Here is a 19,132-nt window from a genome sequence, read left to right as displayed (position 1 = left end):
TATAAGGGCTGTTTTGTGCAGTGGTGTTTGTGTGTGTGTGTTTATTGAGTAATATTCCTGTCCAGAGAGCAGTGACCTCTGAGACTGCCTATGCTTAACAATAACTAGTGAAACAATTAGACATGTTTCCTGTTTTTATATAAGAGCATGATCTTATTTTTGGAGCATTTTGAATTTGGTGCTGTGATTCTTCTTTTTTTTTTTACCTTCCTCTAACATAACCATCATACCAGCATGCCAACTCCTACTGTCTCAGATTGAGAAATTTTTTTTTATTATTAAATTAGGTCATTTTCCATAGAACTTTTCCAACATTTAAATCCTAACTGGGTGGTACTTCAGTTGTCAGTTTATAAGTCAGATGGCTATTTCAAGACAGTATTAAATATGTTGATGGTTGTTTCAAACCAAAAAATGAAGAGCTCCATCTGAAGAGCAGAGTCACCCTTCACACTCTTCAATAAACACAAAAAAGAGAATATCTATATAGCTGACAATATATTTATATTATTTATATCTCTAGCACCACTGGAGGTCTCACATGTCTAATGTCAAAGAGTACTAAATGCACCATGTCATGCACAGCAACATCACAGATCTAACATTGCAAACATGAATCATTAAGAGGATGACAATAGCCAAATGCATGTTTGTGCTTTTTGATAAACTAATCAATGTGACAGACTCTCAGACTGAGCCATAAAAAACACAACAAAAGAACTTCCTGTGGTTGCACATATCACTATTGCTTTCTACTTCAGCACATTAGAACTTCCTGTGAGCTTCCTGGCCTAGTACAGGTGCAAAACAACTAGGAGGGAAGGAGAGGGGATTTAAGCTCAGGGTGGGGCAGGAAGGCAGATACAGCAGTTACACACAAAGTCACAACCAAATTAGGCCAAATAAATTATCTCACAGAAACAAAGGCTTGATTTATTAAATTGGAAATGATGCGTAAGCTAATTAGAGTAATAGTTAAAAGAAAAATAACAATTGGCTGATGTCCTCTTTATTTCTATAAATATATTTATAATATTATTTTTACACATGTATGTGATACCCAGATCACCCAGGCACATGAACCTCAAGTCATTTTACTGCCTCTGTAAAGGAGGAAATGGATGTGGGACCAGTCATTCACTCAGACAAGACAAGAAAGCAACATTAGGAAATAAAACATGCATCTTTTCACTATTTTGCTCCACATGTGGAGGATGGTTTAAAGTTAAAGCAGATGACAGGAGATCAACAGTCTCCTTTTGATTCACAACTTCTCTGTTGCTCTATCTCTATTTATGTAGGCTAATCTCTTCAATCTCACCTCCCATCTTATGACCTGCTCACCTAGCCTCATTTAACAATGTAAGGGACAGTAATAAATCAGCAGCATGCGCCTCATCTTTCTTATCTGTGACAGACTGCTGGGCTCTGCACATTCCCCTTGATATATGACTGAGTCAACCCAGGTCTCTGAAGTGAGTTACTGTAGGTAAAGAAACTTGTGTCAGGGCTTTAGGCATTAAGGAAAAACCCAACCAGAAACATAATTAGGCAAATATAACTGGCAAATAAATATAGCTGGGTAATTTCTGTAATTACATCTCACTTCTAACAGTAAGAACTGTTATATACAAGCCTAAAAAGGATTACATTGGAAGATCTAAATTAATAAATGTCAAACACCCCATACTACAGTGTTGAGTTACAGAGAGTATTATAATCTACTATATGCAACTTGAAGTTAAAATGTTTGTTGTGATGGTGATAAGTAGTTCTTTCCTTCCTCTGGCTTTCTGGCTTTAACTGCGGTTAGTTCATCTGCTCAGCTCTCTCCCACGCCTGATTTCATCATTATACTCTGCCAGTCTTCAGATCCAATAGTTTGCAACCTAGCTCCTAATGCCACGGGTCTGTTGGCTCAGTGCTGCTATTCACCATGAGTCACCTAGCTCTATGACCAGCGGTGATTAACAGGGCTTTAAAAAGGTCATGATTAGCAGGTCAACGGCTGCAAGCACACGACATAGAAGATAAGGCCAGACAGCTGTGGAGGCACGACCTTGACTGTGTGTACTATTTGCATGTATGAAACACATGGACAGAGCAGGTTTTCCTGTGTGCCCCTCTGTAGGTCCCTGCTCAAACTTGTCACACAGTTTTTGAAGCTCATAGCAGAGTCCTTCTAGAGGTCATACACTTTGTTTTCTGCCTTGTGTTTAATCTCTTCTGCCCAATTCCGGAGCGGTCCAGTCAGCAGTTCATACGGACTAAGACTTACCCTGCATGAGGGTCAGCCCGTGAGACGAGACAACCCTGAACACCAGCTCCATTCTTTGTTACTTACATAAGCTATTATTCCAAGTTAATATTTCCCTCAAACGTCCTTCATATCATGTCCATTGACATGAAACACACACTATCTACACAACTTATTTAACACGTATTTTAAACCTCTGCTTAAAACCAGAATAACAAAAATAACCATGTTTTGTTCAATACCATGAACATAGACATAGGGTGTTTCCTCAGAGTGCCTACATCCTCTGATCATGTCTACTAACGATGTCAGAAAGCTGACAAGATGCAAACGCCATATGGGCAGATCTAAGACATACGGTGGAGTTGTCAGTGGTCACATTAGAACATATGGCTGTTGGTGTTTGCCTGTGTCATCCACATCTGCTGTTTAAGGTTTGATACAAAAGACATGAAAATAAAATAATGTAAAATGGCAGTGAGAGACAAAAATATCCTTGTCTATCTTCCTGTAAAGACGACTGAGTTAAACCTGTCCATCACCTTCCACTTCCTACATGTTTTACAACCATCAGAAACACCTGACATTTTTCAGTGCCGTATTTCCTCCCTGGGTTGCTGCTTCGATTCGTCGCCACAGTCCTTGAATTTTAATTTCCTGTTTTTTTTGGTAATGATGTTTATCTGAGAAGGTAGTTCTTCACAATTACAAGCATCAGCTGAACCACACCTGAATGAGCCACAGTGTGACAAAATGAAAACCAAACAGTAACCAGTCATCATCTGAGCCTAAAGAAAAAAGGTTCAAATTACTCCAAAGAAGAAAACCTCATCAGTTTAACTGCACACAAAAGGGTTATGAGCAGTAAATAAAGTGACCAGGAAGCATACCATCCATTACATCACCATGTACTTCCTGTTTAAGACTGCTATACAGGAAGTTAACAATTGGAAAAAAGAGTTAAAAAGAACTCCAACACTTTAACTGCAGCAGGATGTCTTCATTTTCCCATCTGTCACACAATGTATGAAGGCTCCTGTAATCATCTGCACTCATCAATTTTGTAATGCTTTTTTTCCCAAACAGCAGCTCAACAGCAAATACACATTATCCAGGGGTAGGAGGTGGTTTGCTGATAAAATGTAGAGAAAAGCCGGATGCTGAGCAGTGCAGGAAGTTGAAAAAAAAAAAAAAAAACATCCCTGGAGTACCGTCAAAGGAATGTGTGTCTACCTGGCTTATCTTGCTTTATGTAACACAGAAATGTCTAATCCAATTAGAGTTCAGACTACAGCGTAGCCTCTGCCACCAAGGACAAACCTAGTTAGGTTTAGCCTGTGCAGCAGCCTCCTGGCTTGAACAGAATTAGCACCTCACAGCTTATCTGAAGCCTCAACCAAGAGTACTAGATCACAGCACAGTGAAAACCAAAATAAAAATCAATAGAAACAGTAGATAAATCTCTTTCTCTGCTCTCCGTTAATAATCAAAGTCTATGACCCGTTCCACTGGTTCCTAATTTTTCTTCATATCGGACCCATCACATCTGAGCCACTATTATTTCCCTCTCCCTACTACTCGGTCCTCTGTAGAGCTTTTGTTGTTCATTTTCCCTGCGTCAGCATCAAACCATCGCTCTTATTAGACGGTAGCAAATGATCAAATTTATTGCAAGTAATATACACAACATAAGGTGTAAGATACAAGTTTCAGAGACAGAACCAACTGAAGGGCGTGTCTGGACATCTGGACCTTGCTTTAGTCAGTTTGGCAGAACATCTCACCTCTCTTTCCTGCAGCCGCTGAGTAAAAGACAGAGCCCACAGGTCATTATTTTGGAGGAAAGGTCTTGGCTAATTTTTTATCTTCTCAAGTGGCATACCTAACAGAATGTCAACAGTGGTTTCTTTGTTATAATAAAGAGGATTTTCACCATCCAATTTAAAATGCAAAAGAAAGACCAAGGGCTAGAGCTTTTGGTCTGGGGTTTGCCTGTTCTATTACAATTCGAGGAAAAACAAGTGTGTAGAATTGCACACATTTCTACTGTTTCACAAACAGAATAAATGCAGAGGTTTACATTTTGCACATCAACTCAACTCAACCTCCAATTTGGTGGTATTGATTGTGCTTGTGAGTGTTTTTACACCCATGTACAGTAGATTATAGAAAATGTTTAAAAATTAGGTATTGGTCTCCTTAACCACACAAAAATGATATGAAGACTAAAGAAAGCATCAGAACAGTAATAATCCAAATTAAAATTTAAAAATAGTGCATTGTGTTTGTGCTGAACAGGACATTATAAAATAACTGGAACACAGAATGGTGCCACTCATCTGCCAAGTAAGATACCTGGTTTAAATGAGCAATACACAGGTTGCCACATTGTTGAACTAAGTCTTTTAGTGATGTAGCACACTGCATGTTGATACAGCATCTGCACAGGTCAGGACATATCTAAGGAGAAGGAGGAGCTTCGTTAGCCTCCTCCATGTATTAAGCTGGGTCACATTTGTTGCCTCTTGGTCCATCAAAGTATTAGGTTGCATACTCACACAGCATGTACTGTCCTCTGGCTTCAAGAGGTTCATTTCACTCACCAATAATGGTCCAAAAACACAACCTGTGATTTTATCTAAATGCTAAGAAAATTGCCGAATTCAGAGCTGTGTGAGCATTTAGTACTCCAAGATTATTGACTTTATGCATATTCACTGACAGGTAAACTGCTGAGTCACATGGGTATGCATTTCTGGGCCTCTCCCCATCCCTTACGTACAGCATAAGAAGCCAAGACAGCAAAGAAGACAAAGTTTTCAGAAGACAAAAGCAGAAACTGTGTTCATATGTGCTTTAGTAATTTGATTATTTGCTTTTCAAAAAGACTTCTGGTAGAGCTTTCATATCAAAAACAGTGATGTAGGTAGATGGATAGATGGATAGATGGATAGACAGACAGACCACTCACTCTTGACTCGCGTGTGATTTTTGATGAAGTAGCACATGGAATCTACACTGGATTACACTGAAACCATCAAGGGAGTTTATCTTAAGTCGACATTTTAGAAAAAAATGTCTTAGTAAATATAATAGGATAATCCTGTCACTGATCAATTAATGACCACACAGTGGCCCGGTGGCTTGGGCCCCAGCAGAAGCTCTTCATCCTAAGTTGAGCTGTGATTATACTCAATTTACTATATATAGAAACAGCCTTTTCCCAGACTGCTACCAAAACTTCTACAGAAATCATAGTCAGTCTTCATTTTAGTCAGGAACAACAAAGACAGTAACAGTGCTGCCAAGTATATTTTTGGAGCAGGTGACAGCTCTGAGACGATGTCATGAGCTCATCAGCATGAGCAACGGAAGCAGCTACCTAGGCTTCTTATGTGTGCAGTGAAGTATGCAGAGTTGTGGAAACGGAAATAAGGCACTGTGGTTGTATGAGGACAGAGGCATGTTGTGAAAAAAACAATCCCCATTCAAACATACAGTATTCCTACAGAAACTTCAACCCTCATCACCTAAAAGTCTTATGTTTCGACTCCAAATGACATGGAAAACATCTACTGACTTGATATCAGTAGGAGGAAATTTGTAGGAAGCCAACATACATTTAATTATACACAACTTATATTTAAATATAAACAATTTTCCTTATGTGTATTTCTGATATGGCTGTAGTGCGACTATTTAGACACTGGGAGCATGTCTTGTTGCTAGCAGAGAAGATGGCAACCCTTATTCAAGAGTCCCCACAGTCAAAGTAACTAGTAAATTCAAATAAACTAAGGGCTATATGGTGTACCATAAAACAGCAGGACAACATGTTAAAAAAATACCACAGAGATGAAAATCTGAGCGAGTGTATCCATGGAAACATCCTGTAATACACAAAAACACATGTGACCAATAGTGGTGAATGCTACAAATAGACAATAGAGTCTCATCGTGGAGGAAGTTCAGGCTATAAATGCTTCTCGAGAGTTTCCCTTCTTTGTTTATGAGAACCTAGAAGACTGGGACAAAATTCAGCACAATCCACTTATTAATTTAGTTTAATCAAAATTACATTTCTAGGTCACTGCAAGTAATATATCCATCTCTATGTAGCTAACACGCATTCCATTCTGATTTCCCTGCATACTTGAAATTTTAACGGTTGTTCAATTATGTATTGGTTATTGTGTTGAAAACTTTCAAACACTCAAAATACTGTACAAAAGTAACCAAACAAGACCCTCAACCTTAGTTGACTTGTTAAAACAGTTGTTAGCAAAACTGCAAAGATGTGGAATAATGAAGTGCTGCCCACTTGATATACCATTAAGTCACAGGTGAGGCAGTAAATGAGTGTTCATTAGATCAGCAATGCACTTAGCCATTGTACTTTCCATTCCACTGTCCGTGCCCTCCCTTATTCAGCACCACCAATCTATTTCTCATAGGCAAAGGGGATTAACCACCTGTCAAAGCCTGCTCATCTCAACCTGCAGGAAGAGACGCATTTAGGCATTATATTTTCCTTCTTGTGATTTAGCATCCTGTCTGATTCAGAGTCTGGACAGATGAGGTTACTGAGCTGCTAAAATGCACTCTATCTTAAAAAAAAAAAAAGAAACGCAGATAAGAGTCCTAGTAGTTTTTCAGCACAACTTTGCTCACAAGAGGCAGAAACACACGTGGGAAATGAAGTAAGATGATTAAATAGATTGTTTAATTTCATGCACATTCAAAAGATCCCATTTTACCATCTCTAAAACTGCTCTCCACTTATATATTAACACATTGTTGTATAAATATCATCTGCTATAGATTTGCTATAGATGATACATTTTTACCACTTTTTCAGGATGAGGAGCCAACACCAGCAATCATTGGGTGGGAGGTGGGACACACAATTCAGTAGTTAATCAAGGGGCCGTATAGGATATTTCTATACCTGGGTCACATTTCATAATTCAAACACGCAGCACCAGCCTAATGGTAGCTGGTGATTTATATAACTATTCTGTAGGAATATTTCAAAAAATAACCTGACATATTTAGAGCGTGTTAAATAGCTTACAGATGCCTTCTTTCATTTAGTTGTTCTTCTTTCCTCAGTTTTTCTAACACCACGATGTAACTGGGTGTTGCTTATGAATTCCGAACAGATCACCTATGAAACAACTTTAGAGCTGACAGCTGCACCAACTGTTGTGGCAGAGCATTTGCCATTTTGCCTTACTGATTCTTTAAAAAGAAGTTCTATTGACTTTTGTTCTGAGATATTACATAATTTACGACACATAATGCAAAAACAAAAGGTCACAAAAAGAAGGAAGTGACACTCAACACAAAAGAATGCATATTAGAAAAACAAAATTACAAGACCTAGTCATTAGGGCAAATACTGTTGTTCCCCTGGTTTAAAAACCGACCATGTGCAGAATATTGCACAACATACCAAAATAAAAGGAACCTTTTCAGGTCCATCTACATATCTCACATACAAACACGTCATTGGAGGTGAAGAGTACCTTGTAAAAGTTAAGATGAATTTGCAAGACAAAATGAGTAAGACCCAAAAAGAGAACTGGAAGAAGAAACTGTGAAAAAAAATTGGACCAAAGTTTGAGCACCCATGAAACTGCTAACAGTAGCAGCAACTGGCTTGTGTGGCTGCTTGGTTATCTCTCAGCCAGAATGCCAGGATTTGAGGAAACACCCCATGATGTGAGGAAACAACAGAATCTCCACCCTTCTTCAAAGTTCAGCTGTCAAAAAAAGGTGGCCTAATGTGCCACTAGAGGGTAAAACATTACATTTGGACAGTTGTTTTATAGGTGAGCACTAAGCTGAAATTTACACTCATGTGTAAAGTAAAAAGCACAAGCAATTGTAACTGCTTTAAGACAATCAGATAACATTCTGAACAGACAGACAAAGTTAGCATAGGAAGTATTGGCCTTTTAGTACTGTTGGTGTTGACTGAAAATTAAGTGAAAGATAAATGCCAGATCTAAAGGTTGTTTCTCTATGTGGCCCACTGATGCACTGCCAACCTGTTACCTAGACTTTTAGCAAGTACGGGTGAGATCAGCTACAATCACCTTGCAATACATTAAATGATGAAGCGGTAATAAACTAATAAATGAATGTTTATGGGAAACTATAAATAACTACCAATAATCGCTATGTGCTGTCAGGGTTATTTAATATACACCACCAACACTTGTGCCTTTCCAGGTCAAATTAAGACACCTGTGTCAAAATGCCTTCTAATCCTAATCAGAATTTATATGTTTTAAACATAAATATAATAAATATATTTGACCTTTATTTTTTGTAGACAAGTATTTCTTTAGTTTAACGTGCAAGCTTAATAGTTACATTGTTAGGTGTATCCTACTGTTGCCACTGGTTTCTGTTAGCAAACTTAAATAACTGAACCTAAAGATGAATAGACGACTACACAATACTTGTAAAATGTAACTGTTTGTTGTTTTTATTACTGAGAGATTCTATCCTTTTCGTGGAGTCTCCTTTTTTAGTTTATTACAAGTAGAACAGCTTTAGTGTTTCAGAGGCGCACCTTGCACAGGAAATAAACTCATACCGGGTACAGCCGCGTTAGCCTGACGCGCTAAAGTTAGCCCACTTGTTCTATTAACCGTCTCTATGCATACGATTTCTGTACACAAACATCTCGGAAGAAAGCTATCGACACAAAGCTGGTGCTGTTGCCGTTTGCAGACGGGCAGTGGGTCACAAAGGCAGGCGGTGGAATTATTTTTATTTCGGAGCGTTTGTAGAGCTGCTACAATGCTAGCACAGTAGAGCTAGGCTAAGCTAAGTAAGAGACTACCTGCCAGGACGCAAAAGAACGCGTCACAGCGGGGCCCGAACAACGTTCGTTATGGCAGTGCACCTGTATAACACTGAACCCAGCAGTGTCAGTAGCCCTGCTCCACAGTTTTACACTATGCCCTCGAGATGTGGCAGCAGGGCAGACGAGTTAGCGCTGTATTAGCCGTGTGTGAATGTGTGTGCTTGCACTCACCCCATTAACCAGTCCATGGTGCTGTCTGCAGCTAGCGAAGCTAACGTTATCTAAATCCACCAGGAGCTGGAGGTGAGCCCCGACTCCGTCCAGCCACCACACTCGCCGCCCTGGCTGCCTGACCTCCGCGTCCCCTGCAGAGCCCGGGCGCCTTGTCTCTTCTTGATCCTGTGTCCCCTCGGGTCAAACGCAAACAAGACTAGAATTTTCAGCGGCTTATGTCCTTGTTTTGATCCTCAGTTAGCCCAGATCATGAAGCGATAGGAGCGCAGTTAGATCAGGCTGTTAGCGAGCAGTGGCAGCGCTGCACGGTGTAACTTTGAACGGAGAACATGCGGTTTGAGTCCGCCTGTGGTGCTCGGTTTCGGGTCTGAGGTTGGTTTGCTAAAGTGCCACTGGTCCTGGCTGCAACTTCTGTCATGAAGCCTTGTATGGCCACCGTGTTAGCTGACAGTGTGAACATCCACTGCGGCTGCTGATCTCTGAGCAAAGTCTAAATCGGAGTCCGGAAGTAAACAGAGACCCGACCCACTGAGGCTCTGCTGTGCGTAAAATGCGTAATCAGCGTCACGCAGAGCTGAGGACATGATAGCTGAGTTGTGGCTCACTTCTTTGGAATATACAAGTCCAGTTTAGAATATGATTTACATTTTGAATACTATATATATGTGTGTGTGTGTATGTGTGTGTGTATACATACATTTTATCAATAAAAAAATATTTGAAAAATTAAAATTTTAAGGTATTTAGTCATTTTCTCTATCAACTCGGCCACCGTGTTTATTAATTCATTTTCTTTGGGGGGGCAGGTTTATCTTAGTTTAGCCAAGTCTTGGAATGGACAGAAGTAAAATTTAAAAAAATAATTTTTGAGTATACGTTTAATATTACTTTAGAAAATAAAAACATGTTTAACGTGAAATTTGTGTTTTTGTTTGTGAACACAAATATTGTAATCAAAGAGGAAGCTCTTCCCTTCAGTATTAGGGTATTACGGAAGAGACACGCCCATCTAGCATAATGACCCCGCCTTCCCTTTACACCACAAACTAACTGAAGTGATGCGGAACTTGATTTACCTTCATTTAAGTAATTTGCAAATAAATATTGTTTTATTATTTTCGCAAAAGTGGTGTCTTCGACAACCTATTATGCTAATAGTAGAATAAATGTCACACTGTAAATTGTGTGTTGCTTACTCTGACTTACACAACTTACACAACAATTAAGTTTGTTCTGTCCAGAATGTTTCCTACTTGACAAGAATTTATTTACCAGTAGAATGGGTAAGCAGTATTTTAATTTGTTGAACACAATTGTGTGATAGAGATAGCAGTTTTTTAATTTGTTGAACACAATTGTGTGATCATTATTACCTTATTATGATTTACTTTATTAGTACTTTTCTTTCGTACAACCTCCTCTGCCAGCCGAAAACCACCGTCTGCATTAACCACACCCACTTAAAAATTCTGACCAATCTCTGTCTGAAACAACATTTTTTGTTCTTAAAGGCCTGGGAGAGAGAACCGTGTTTTGGTTCCAGGGGTACATGTCAGCCATGTGCCACAGAATGACTGGGTGTGTAAAGAAAATGATTTGAGGGTAACTCAGAAAGGCATAAATAAATAAGAGAAATCATTAATTACCTGGTTTAGTATGCACTTGAATGTTACATATGTGACAAGCACGTTTGTTGCAGCTGTGGCCAGTTATGGTGTGGGAATGTTGAGGTAGCAAAGGACAATGGACAGAAAGTGGCTGCTAAGTGCTCACTGGGAGTACACAGGGAATTTATTGACCAGAGTAAATGTAGAACCTTTTATTTTTACTTCTGTAACACATATACCATAATTAAAGTCTCAAACAAAGCCTGAATAAAAGTCAATGGTTGCCCTTAATTTCTCCACAGAAAGGTAATGATGTGTACTGACCCTTTTCAGGGAAGTTGGCAGTCGCAGTACTGACTAGTACATCCCTGGATGAATTATGATATAGCCTTAAACACTGTCCTATGTGTTCTCTTTCCAAAAAACACAAAAAACAAAACAAAAAAAAAAAACAAGAAATAAAAGCCTGGTTTACAGTCCATCCTGGTACTAGCAATGTTATGTTCCTAGCACCATCCCTTTGTTAGTTCCAACCCACTTGGTAATGAGAACACAGATCTCTTTTCCAATGGCAACTAAACAGCAATACAACACAGACAGAAGTACATTACAGTTAAAATTGGCAGCAATAAAACTGATGGCATACCTTCATTGGAAAAAAGCATCCTCATAGGCAGTCACAGATTATAAATGATTAAAAAAAAACACTAATATAAAACACATTTAATTTAGCCGGAATTTGTAAAATCTAAAAACAATCATAGGTCTACATATGCAGCTCCAGGTCTTTTAATTGATTTGCATAGTCCAAATGACTAGTGTAAATTGTTCCTAGTCTAAAGGGGCACAATACTAGACCTCGGCTGAAGAACAACCATAGTGAGGGTAGAAGCAGACCACAAGACCTTTAGAAATGAATATATAGCAGTCTGTGAGCCTATGGGTTGCCAGATCAGGTCCTTGAACCTGAGAATAGTGTTGACAGTTGACAATTGCAAGTTCAAGGTTTACAGTTTGTAAAGATACAGTGAGAGCAATTGATATAAATCATGCATAACTGATGAAGATATTGAAAACCAATTATATGTAATCCACACAGAATAATCAACAAAACCAGTAGAAACGATTCTCTATTCTCAAAATATAGGAATCAGACAGATGTAGTTTTAATAATCTGATCAATTTATGACTAAAAGACACCTTTGGTCTGTCCATTCTATTTCTAAAGGTTGTTTGGAGCAATTCATTCGCAAAAAGTACCATAATTCTCTCTTCTCTCTTGTTTTTCCGTCTATGGTCTCGCCCTTTCTTTAATATCTCCCTCTTATTCTGTCTTTTCCCTTCCACGCTCTGCTGTTTCCCCACGCTTCTATAAATAACAGTGGCGCACAGAGAGCATAGGCAGAGCAGCCCTGTTAACAGAAGTCAGAGCCACGTGATTGGCCCATTGACGCCTCAACACCCAAATGCTTTCCAATCAGTTCACGTATGGGCGGAGTTACATTAATGTTCGAACGGAAGCGTGTGAAACTGGTGAGACCTTAACGTTGTGTCTATATCAGCCACACGAGGGCAGTGTAGGATGTTAGTTGCCATAAGGAGATTCCCTTTTCCGAGCACTGCGGTTTCCACGGAGCAAAGCTGTTTATATATAAATGTATATATAAAAGCTTTAATTAACCATTAGAATTAAAAAGAGACATTGTATTAAAACATCTCCAAATACTTTAGTACATTATACAAATGTTTATTAAAAGAGATAAAGATTGAGATTTTATTAAGGTTGACACGATCTTCTTAGAAAATAGGTTACGGTTTATGTGACATTAGTTCATCAGTATTTATAACAAAGTGGGCACAAAAATACCAATGTCCAAATTCATTAGCCAACCTATCAATATATCAATCTATCCATCCAAAACATACGTATGTATTTTTTCATTATTTTAATTTTTGTAAAAAGGTTTTCGCACTGACAAAAAGTGCCTTCTCTTCAGTAACAGAATGCAGTAAACTCTGCAACATCCACATCAAATTCATCTGCAGTGAACAAAAGTCCTTGTTTTTCCTCTGCCATGTTTATAACCCAGAGTGTGTTGTCAGAGCTGGTGCCAGAGACGAGCACTGTGGGAAAATGAGCAGGGCTTTCGTCAGGTGTTCTTCTAAGTTAGCCAAGGTCACTTCCTGAAATCCATCCACTTGTCAATACTCAGCCCTTCCAGTGGTCGATATGTTCACATTCCACTACATCCCAGGATCTGCAATGCAGAGTGCTCTGCAGCCATTCATCCTCTGTTACACAGCCTAAGAGAAACAGCTTGATGCATGTAGTCAGTGTCTAGTAAAATATTTTGACAGGGAAAAACACAAGCTAAATATTAACTCAAACACATTTGCTTTTTAGCCACTGTGCTCCACTTGCAAATAGTTAGACTGCTTTGTCTATTGGACCGTTTTCCTGTTTTGTTTGGTTAGTTTAGTGTCTCCAAACCTTTTATGGGCCACTGCACATATTTTACTTTTATTCCTAAAACACTACAGCACTCAATAAAAAGAAAAAAGTCACAAAAATGTATGTAATAACATATAAAGATCTTCTATAAATTACTCATTCTGTGTTAAATCTGGGCCTGTTTTGTTGAACACAACTCTGATATGCTCACAGGAATTGAATCTTCTACCACAGTTTCTCTCTGTCTTTTTAGGTGTATGGCTATCTGCTGCCACCTAATGGGAGAGTATTTGTTTGCTCTGCATGTGAATATTACTGAGAACAAAGAACAATTATTTGCAGTAAATAAATAATACTTTTCAGAGCAATTAAGTAAAAGTGGATAACTTTTCCAAGGTTCACCTGCTGATCTAACCCAGCGCACTAATGCTGTGACTCAGTAGCTCTGAATTACTTGTCTAGTAACTGGTACTTTTTGACCTCAGACAACATTGTTGCGGTTACAACTCTACCTCTATATTTTCTCTTGTAACATTCAATAGCAGTATAAGATTAAAGATCTCATAGTTTATAACCGGCTGAGTTATTTGCTTTGGAGAAATCTCTCTAGACAAAGTAAAGGATTGACCCTTCAAAGTGTCCTTACAAAAATAGTTTTGGATGAAAAATTATCCTCTTGTTCTCGTATATACAAGACACGCATACACATACACACATAATACACAACTATAGATTAGTTCAGGTTGAGTCAAGTATTGGCGACAGCAGGACTCGTATGATTTATTCATAGTTGGCAGTGGTAACTCAAAAGCCATTACCAGGCATTAAAATGGAGACACCTCACATTACTCTTACATGAATAATAAATGCTTAATAGATGCAGCAAGGATCACGTGTTTGTGTGTGTGCCTGTGTGCATGCATGTTTTTCACATACATTGTACAACAACTATCTATGGTTACTGTTTATAGTAAAAGTAGCATTTATGACCTGATGACATTCTGTCTTTATTTTGATTGGAAGTAGTGAAAGTGGCATACTCAGTGCACCTCAGTAGTAACCTGACCGGACCCAAGTCTGCTTCCTTAATCACCAAGCCACCAGTGGCAATGGGTTTAGATCTTTGGTCAGGTAGACACGTGTTTCCTACAGTGTCACCACACTTCTAAGGACTTCCAATAAATCACACACTTTATCCCATACAATTTATCCCACCTACCACCTGTATATTCAGTTATTTGCCAAATTTCTTTAACATCCACAGATAAAATCAAGCACACCAACGATCAACAAAGATGTAATCTTTTTGCTGCTCTACTTTTCGGGCTCCTTGAAGTTAAAAATTAAATGATGTGTTATTGACAGATATTTGTGGAAAAGCAGCAGGTGTCTGGTGATGAGTTCCTGATCATCAAGGAAAATTGGAAAACTTCTAGTTGTCAAGTGGCACTTGAATGACTGACCAGATGGCCACCTCCACTTTTTATTTATAGTCTATGAGACAATGTCAATCAGCAAAAAACATAAAAGAAACCTGATCAAATAACAAGGATTTAACCAAACTGTTGACATGCTTACAATCATCAAATATAGAAAGTATGTCATCAATCTACTGTAGAATTTGACTAGTACAAGTGCTGTGTGTGTGTGTGTTTACATCATAGAGATGTTTACTGTTAACACTGTGATCTCATCAACAATGACTTCATTTTATCTTTTCCATAACGATCACACAAAACAAGGTGATGATAACAACCTCTTGCACGACTGGGTTTCATATCGTCGGCACCAGCAAGTCTGCCTGCCTGTGTGTAGATGCAATTTATACAGTCAATGTGTGTGTGTGTGTGTGTGTGTTTGTTCCTCTGCTTGTGTCATTCCTGGCTCCACACTGACGGCTGATGTCCTGGTGCATGACTCAGAGTAAGCCACATTACTCACGTCTGCCGATATACCTGGCTCCAGAGCTACACTCAGAAACAAGAAGGTGGAGGGGACAAAGAGGAGCCGCAACCAAAATGCACTTTGGTTCCTGGTGTCAGTACAGGCAGGACAAGTGGGCTGGAGAAGAGACAAAGAGACGGTAAAAAAGTGTAACTAAAAGTAATGGCTGACCATAGATGAACATGGAGTCTTTGAAAAAGAGAAGTTTCAGCAAAGCCACAGTGCAGTCTGTGCTAAACAAAGCCTCCTGTTATAATGTAGCACACCAGTAATGAACGCAGTAACCACCCTCACCCCCCTTCTCCCAATTTGAACAAATCAGACATGAAGTCATTTTCAGCCGCAAGCAACAGCAGAAATAGCTTACATGTGGCTGTGAGATCATAGTCAGAGAGAGAAGAAATGATAACAGAGAAAAAGCCACAGATGCTGAGTGTTAGCAGCAAGTAGCCTGCAGATTCTGCCTCACACGTTTAAGTACGAGGGACACACGCATTTGTAATATTTGGATTACAATTCTCAAATATGCACGACAACCTGCACACAGCTTATTTCAATATCATGAGTTTTGTATATCGGCACATCTTTATAATGACTTTCACGTTCACTTTCATGGCTTTGTTTTTACAAGTGGATGGCCATGTCCATTACTGACACAAACTGTTTCTTTTTGTTCAAACTTCACCTAAAAAGTCCCAGTAATTATTGAGAGTGAGCTGTGATAGGGTAACTTACAGTAGTTAGTGGCAGCATGTGTGATGTGAGAGGGATGAGGTACTGTCTGACCCTGAATCCCTGACTTCAGTGGTGGTCCAGGATGTGGTTTCTAAAGGTGCAGACACTGGGATATGGGATATTCACTGCCTGCTGACTACAGAGGCTGGAGCAGCGAGTGTGTGTATTTTGATGACTGACCTGTTTAAATAATCATTTCTGAGATTTACACTAACTTTGTGAGGATAGAAATAGGTTGTAGAGGTTAACCAGGTATGACTGTGGTTGAGATTACATGGAAAGTCTGTATCACTGAGTTATTTTTAAATCAATATTTTGTAAAGAATGTAGCTCTATGGGCTTTTTTCCTGTCTCCTAGTCAATGATTTGAATGTGGTATAACTGGTATAACCTTACAACTCTGTCAATGTAAATTTCCACAGGCAAAAAACATTATATTTTGGGATGTAATAAGTGTTTATTGTATGTAAGAAATGCACCTAAAGACATAAAAGCAAGATAAAAAAGTACACCACTGTGTGCTGTAATATAAGATAAAAACAAACACATTTGGAAAACCTATACTACACTAAAACTATGATGCATCAATAATAACAATGTTGGTTAAGTGGCAAAGTGCAAGGCAAGACTAAAATTTGATATTATTGTGAAACTGACCTACTGTTCAGTCGGCTGTGCTAACTATGTAGACAGTTTTATGTGTGTGTGTCTTTTTATGTGTACGTCTTCTTCTTGGCGATTTAATTCAAACTTTATTTTTTAAATACTACTTTTTATGTGTACGTCTTCTTCTTGGCTTCGCTAGGCTAAGCTAACCTGCTAACAAACCAAACTTCCTTCAAACTTCCCCTTTTGAGTAAAGTTAGCAGGATCCTTTGATCTGCTTTACTGCCACCTACTGTGTCTGTTGTCCACTTGGAAATATTGTCACCCAGAAATGTCCCAAATACATGCGAAAATAAAGACTACACAGAAATACAGAAATAAAAGGTACCAATGTCAAAATTAGCTGTGGCTAATTTTGTAAAAGACACACAATTTAAAGTATTGATTAAGTAAAAGAAAAAGAAAAAGCTACTGCATTGTTTACCATAGACGGGTTGCTGTAGAGTCTATATATCTGCTTTAGTGGAGTGGGAACCTGCAGAGAGTGCTGATAGAGCTGATAGAGTCCACACAGAGAGAGAGAGATGGGGGGGGGGGGGAGCATGAGAATGACAGGGGCAGATGTCAGCAGCATCAGCTGCTTTAGTAAGCATTTTGTGCACACGTACACAGACACGATGGTTGACAATGGCAGTGCCTCAGCCACACACTCTCTCCGTCCTTTTTTGTCCATTCATTTACTTTCTAAAGCTCAACAAAATAAGGGACCTGACACAGTGATGCACTACTGCTGACTTGACTGCAGCTTTGCTCGACTGGCTTTCGGCAGTAGGTGGCAGCATTCAGTCATTCAGCACCTGTCTGAGTAAATTGAGTTACATTTTAGGGGGATGTTCAAATCAAACCGTCAATCCATCACCCTCGGAGATTAGGTTTTATTATCGGACTGTCTGATGCGACAAACCAAAAAAAGAAAAAAGAAAAAACAATTGTTATTGATGACAGTCCTGTTAAGACTGTAGTTATTGGCAAAGGCTGTGTGAAATCAGAACAGCCCATCATGTCTGTTCTTTGTTTGACAGTCATTTGCTCGTCTAGACACCCGCTCTCCTCTCCTCACTGCGGTGAGTAACACACTTGCAGCCAGGATGACGCTCACTGCATTAAAGTGGATTACCTGAGACCTGCCGTGCTCCCGCTCCAGTGTGGGATTCCACCGCATCACAGGCCTCACACACAAACACAAGCACACACACACACGAAAATTCATGGACATCATCAATGCATTGGCTGCAGTTTGAGAACAGCAGCACAGCATTACACACCAATGAACGACGGTGCTTTTGGCTAATTCTTCTCTAATTTAGAGTAAGCTAGTGGCTAACAGCTGAATATATTCTAAAACATACAGATGTTATTAAGCTAACTGTTAGCTCCGGCTTTTCCTGCACTCTTGATAATGGTATGCTATTTATTGAACAATTTTAGATATACGGTATTGCTGGTACAATTCCTGATTGGTATGTCCTGGTTCATGGGATTAGCACCTGGTTCTCATCATTCATCTGAAGTTGATGGACCTAGGGTCCCTCTGGTTCCGAACACTTCTCACCGTTCTGTTGGCCCATCATTCATGATTTTGATTTGAATAAAAATGTATAATAAATAAAATACTTGAGCTCCAAGAGGATCAAGTTTCCACTTGTTTCTTTACAAAGGGGGCGTGGCTAACAGCTAGCGTTGCTCCATATGATGCCTCAATAACAGATGTGGCTACGAAATGTGAGCGCCTGGGCCTGCGCCCAACACTTTGAGGAATTCATACCGCACCTGCTGTTTCATCTCTCTGATCATCTCTCTTCTGGCACCATTCTCCCTAAAAATGATCTATTTGAAAGTGTTGTGACCTCCGGATGGCTGCAGGCCTTAAATGGTCAGCCAATTACCAACCTGGTGTGAAAAACACTTTAAAGTCACTCATCTTGTAGTTCTGAGAAGGATCTTTGAAATCTAATCTGTACTGAATTTGAACAACACCAGTCTGGCTGGTGGAGTGAATGACGTCTTTCGGGCTGACATTGTGCAGAGAGGAGCCTGCATCTGGGGCAGCAGTCCTCACATCACACAGGGACTGACTGCCCTGTTGCGTGAGAGATGGATAAGGATGAGAGATAGGTTAGAGTCAGAAGGAATAACTGCAGCGGGTGCAGGCTGCCAGAGCTCCAGGTTATATAAGGACACAAGTTTTCCATGGAAAAAGAAGGGCAAGAAATGCTGTTTGGAGTGTGGAAAAGTGTGGAATGCTGTGCTGACGTAACTTTCGAGCAGAGAGCGTGTATAATTAGTGTGTGTGTGAGTGTGTGTGCGAGTGGGAGTTGAAAGCATGTGAGAAAGAAGAAACAGAAGGAGAGGAAGGGAGTGCGGGCATGTTGTTTAAAAAATGTACGTATGTGAGTGAATTTCAGTTCCATGATCCA

General features: G+C 39.4%; 1 protein-coding gene across 1 annotated transcript in view; it reads right to left on the bottom strand.

Moving 5' to 3' along the window:
• Positions 1-9,818, bottom strand: part of mob2a (MOB kinase activator 2a) — a 45,832-nt gene extending 36,014 nt beyond the window's left edge. Inside the window, exon 1 of the mRNA XM_008312286.3 lies at positions 9,309-9,818. Coding sequence (XP_008310508.1) covers positions 9,309-9,325 — 17 coding nt within the window. The 5' untranslated portion in view covers positions 9,326-9,818. The remainder of the gene's footprint in view (positions 1-9,308) is intronic.
• Positions 9,819-19,132: the final 9,314 nt, after the last annotated feature.

The sequence above is a fragment of the Cynoglossus semilaevis genome, chromosome 6 (genome assembly GCF_000523025.1).
Source record: "Cynoglossus semilaevis isolate Cse_v1.0 chromosome 6, Cse_v1.0, whole genome shotgun sequence".
Lineage (NCBI taxonomy): Eukaryota > Metazoa > Chordata > Actinopteri > Pleuronectiformes > Cynoglossidae > Cynoglossus > Cynoglossus semilaevis.
The sequence above is the reverse complement of the archived record's forward strand: the minus strand, read 5'-3'. Positions and strand labels throughout refer to the sequence as shown.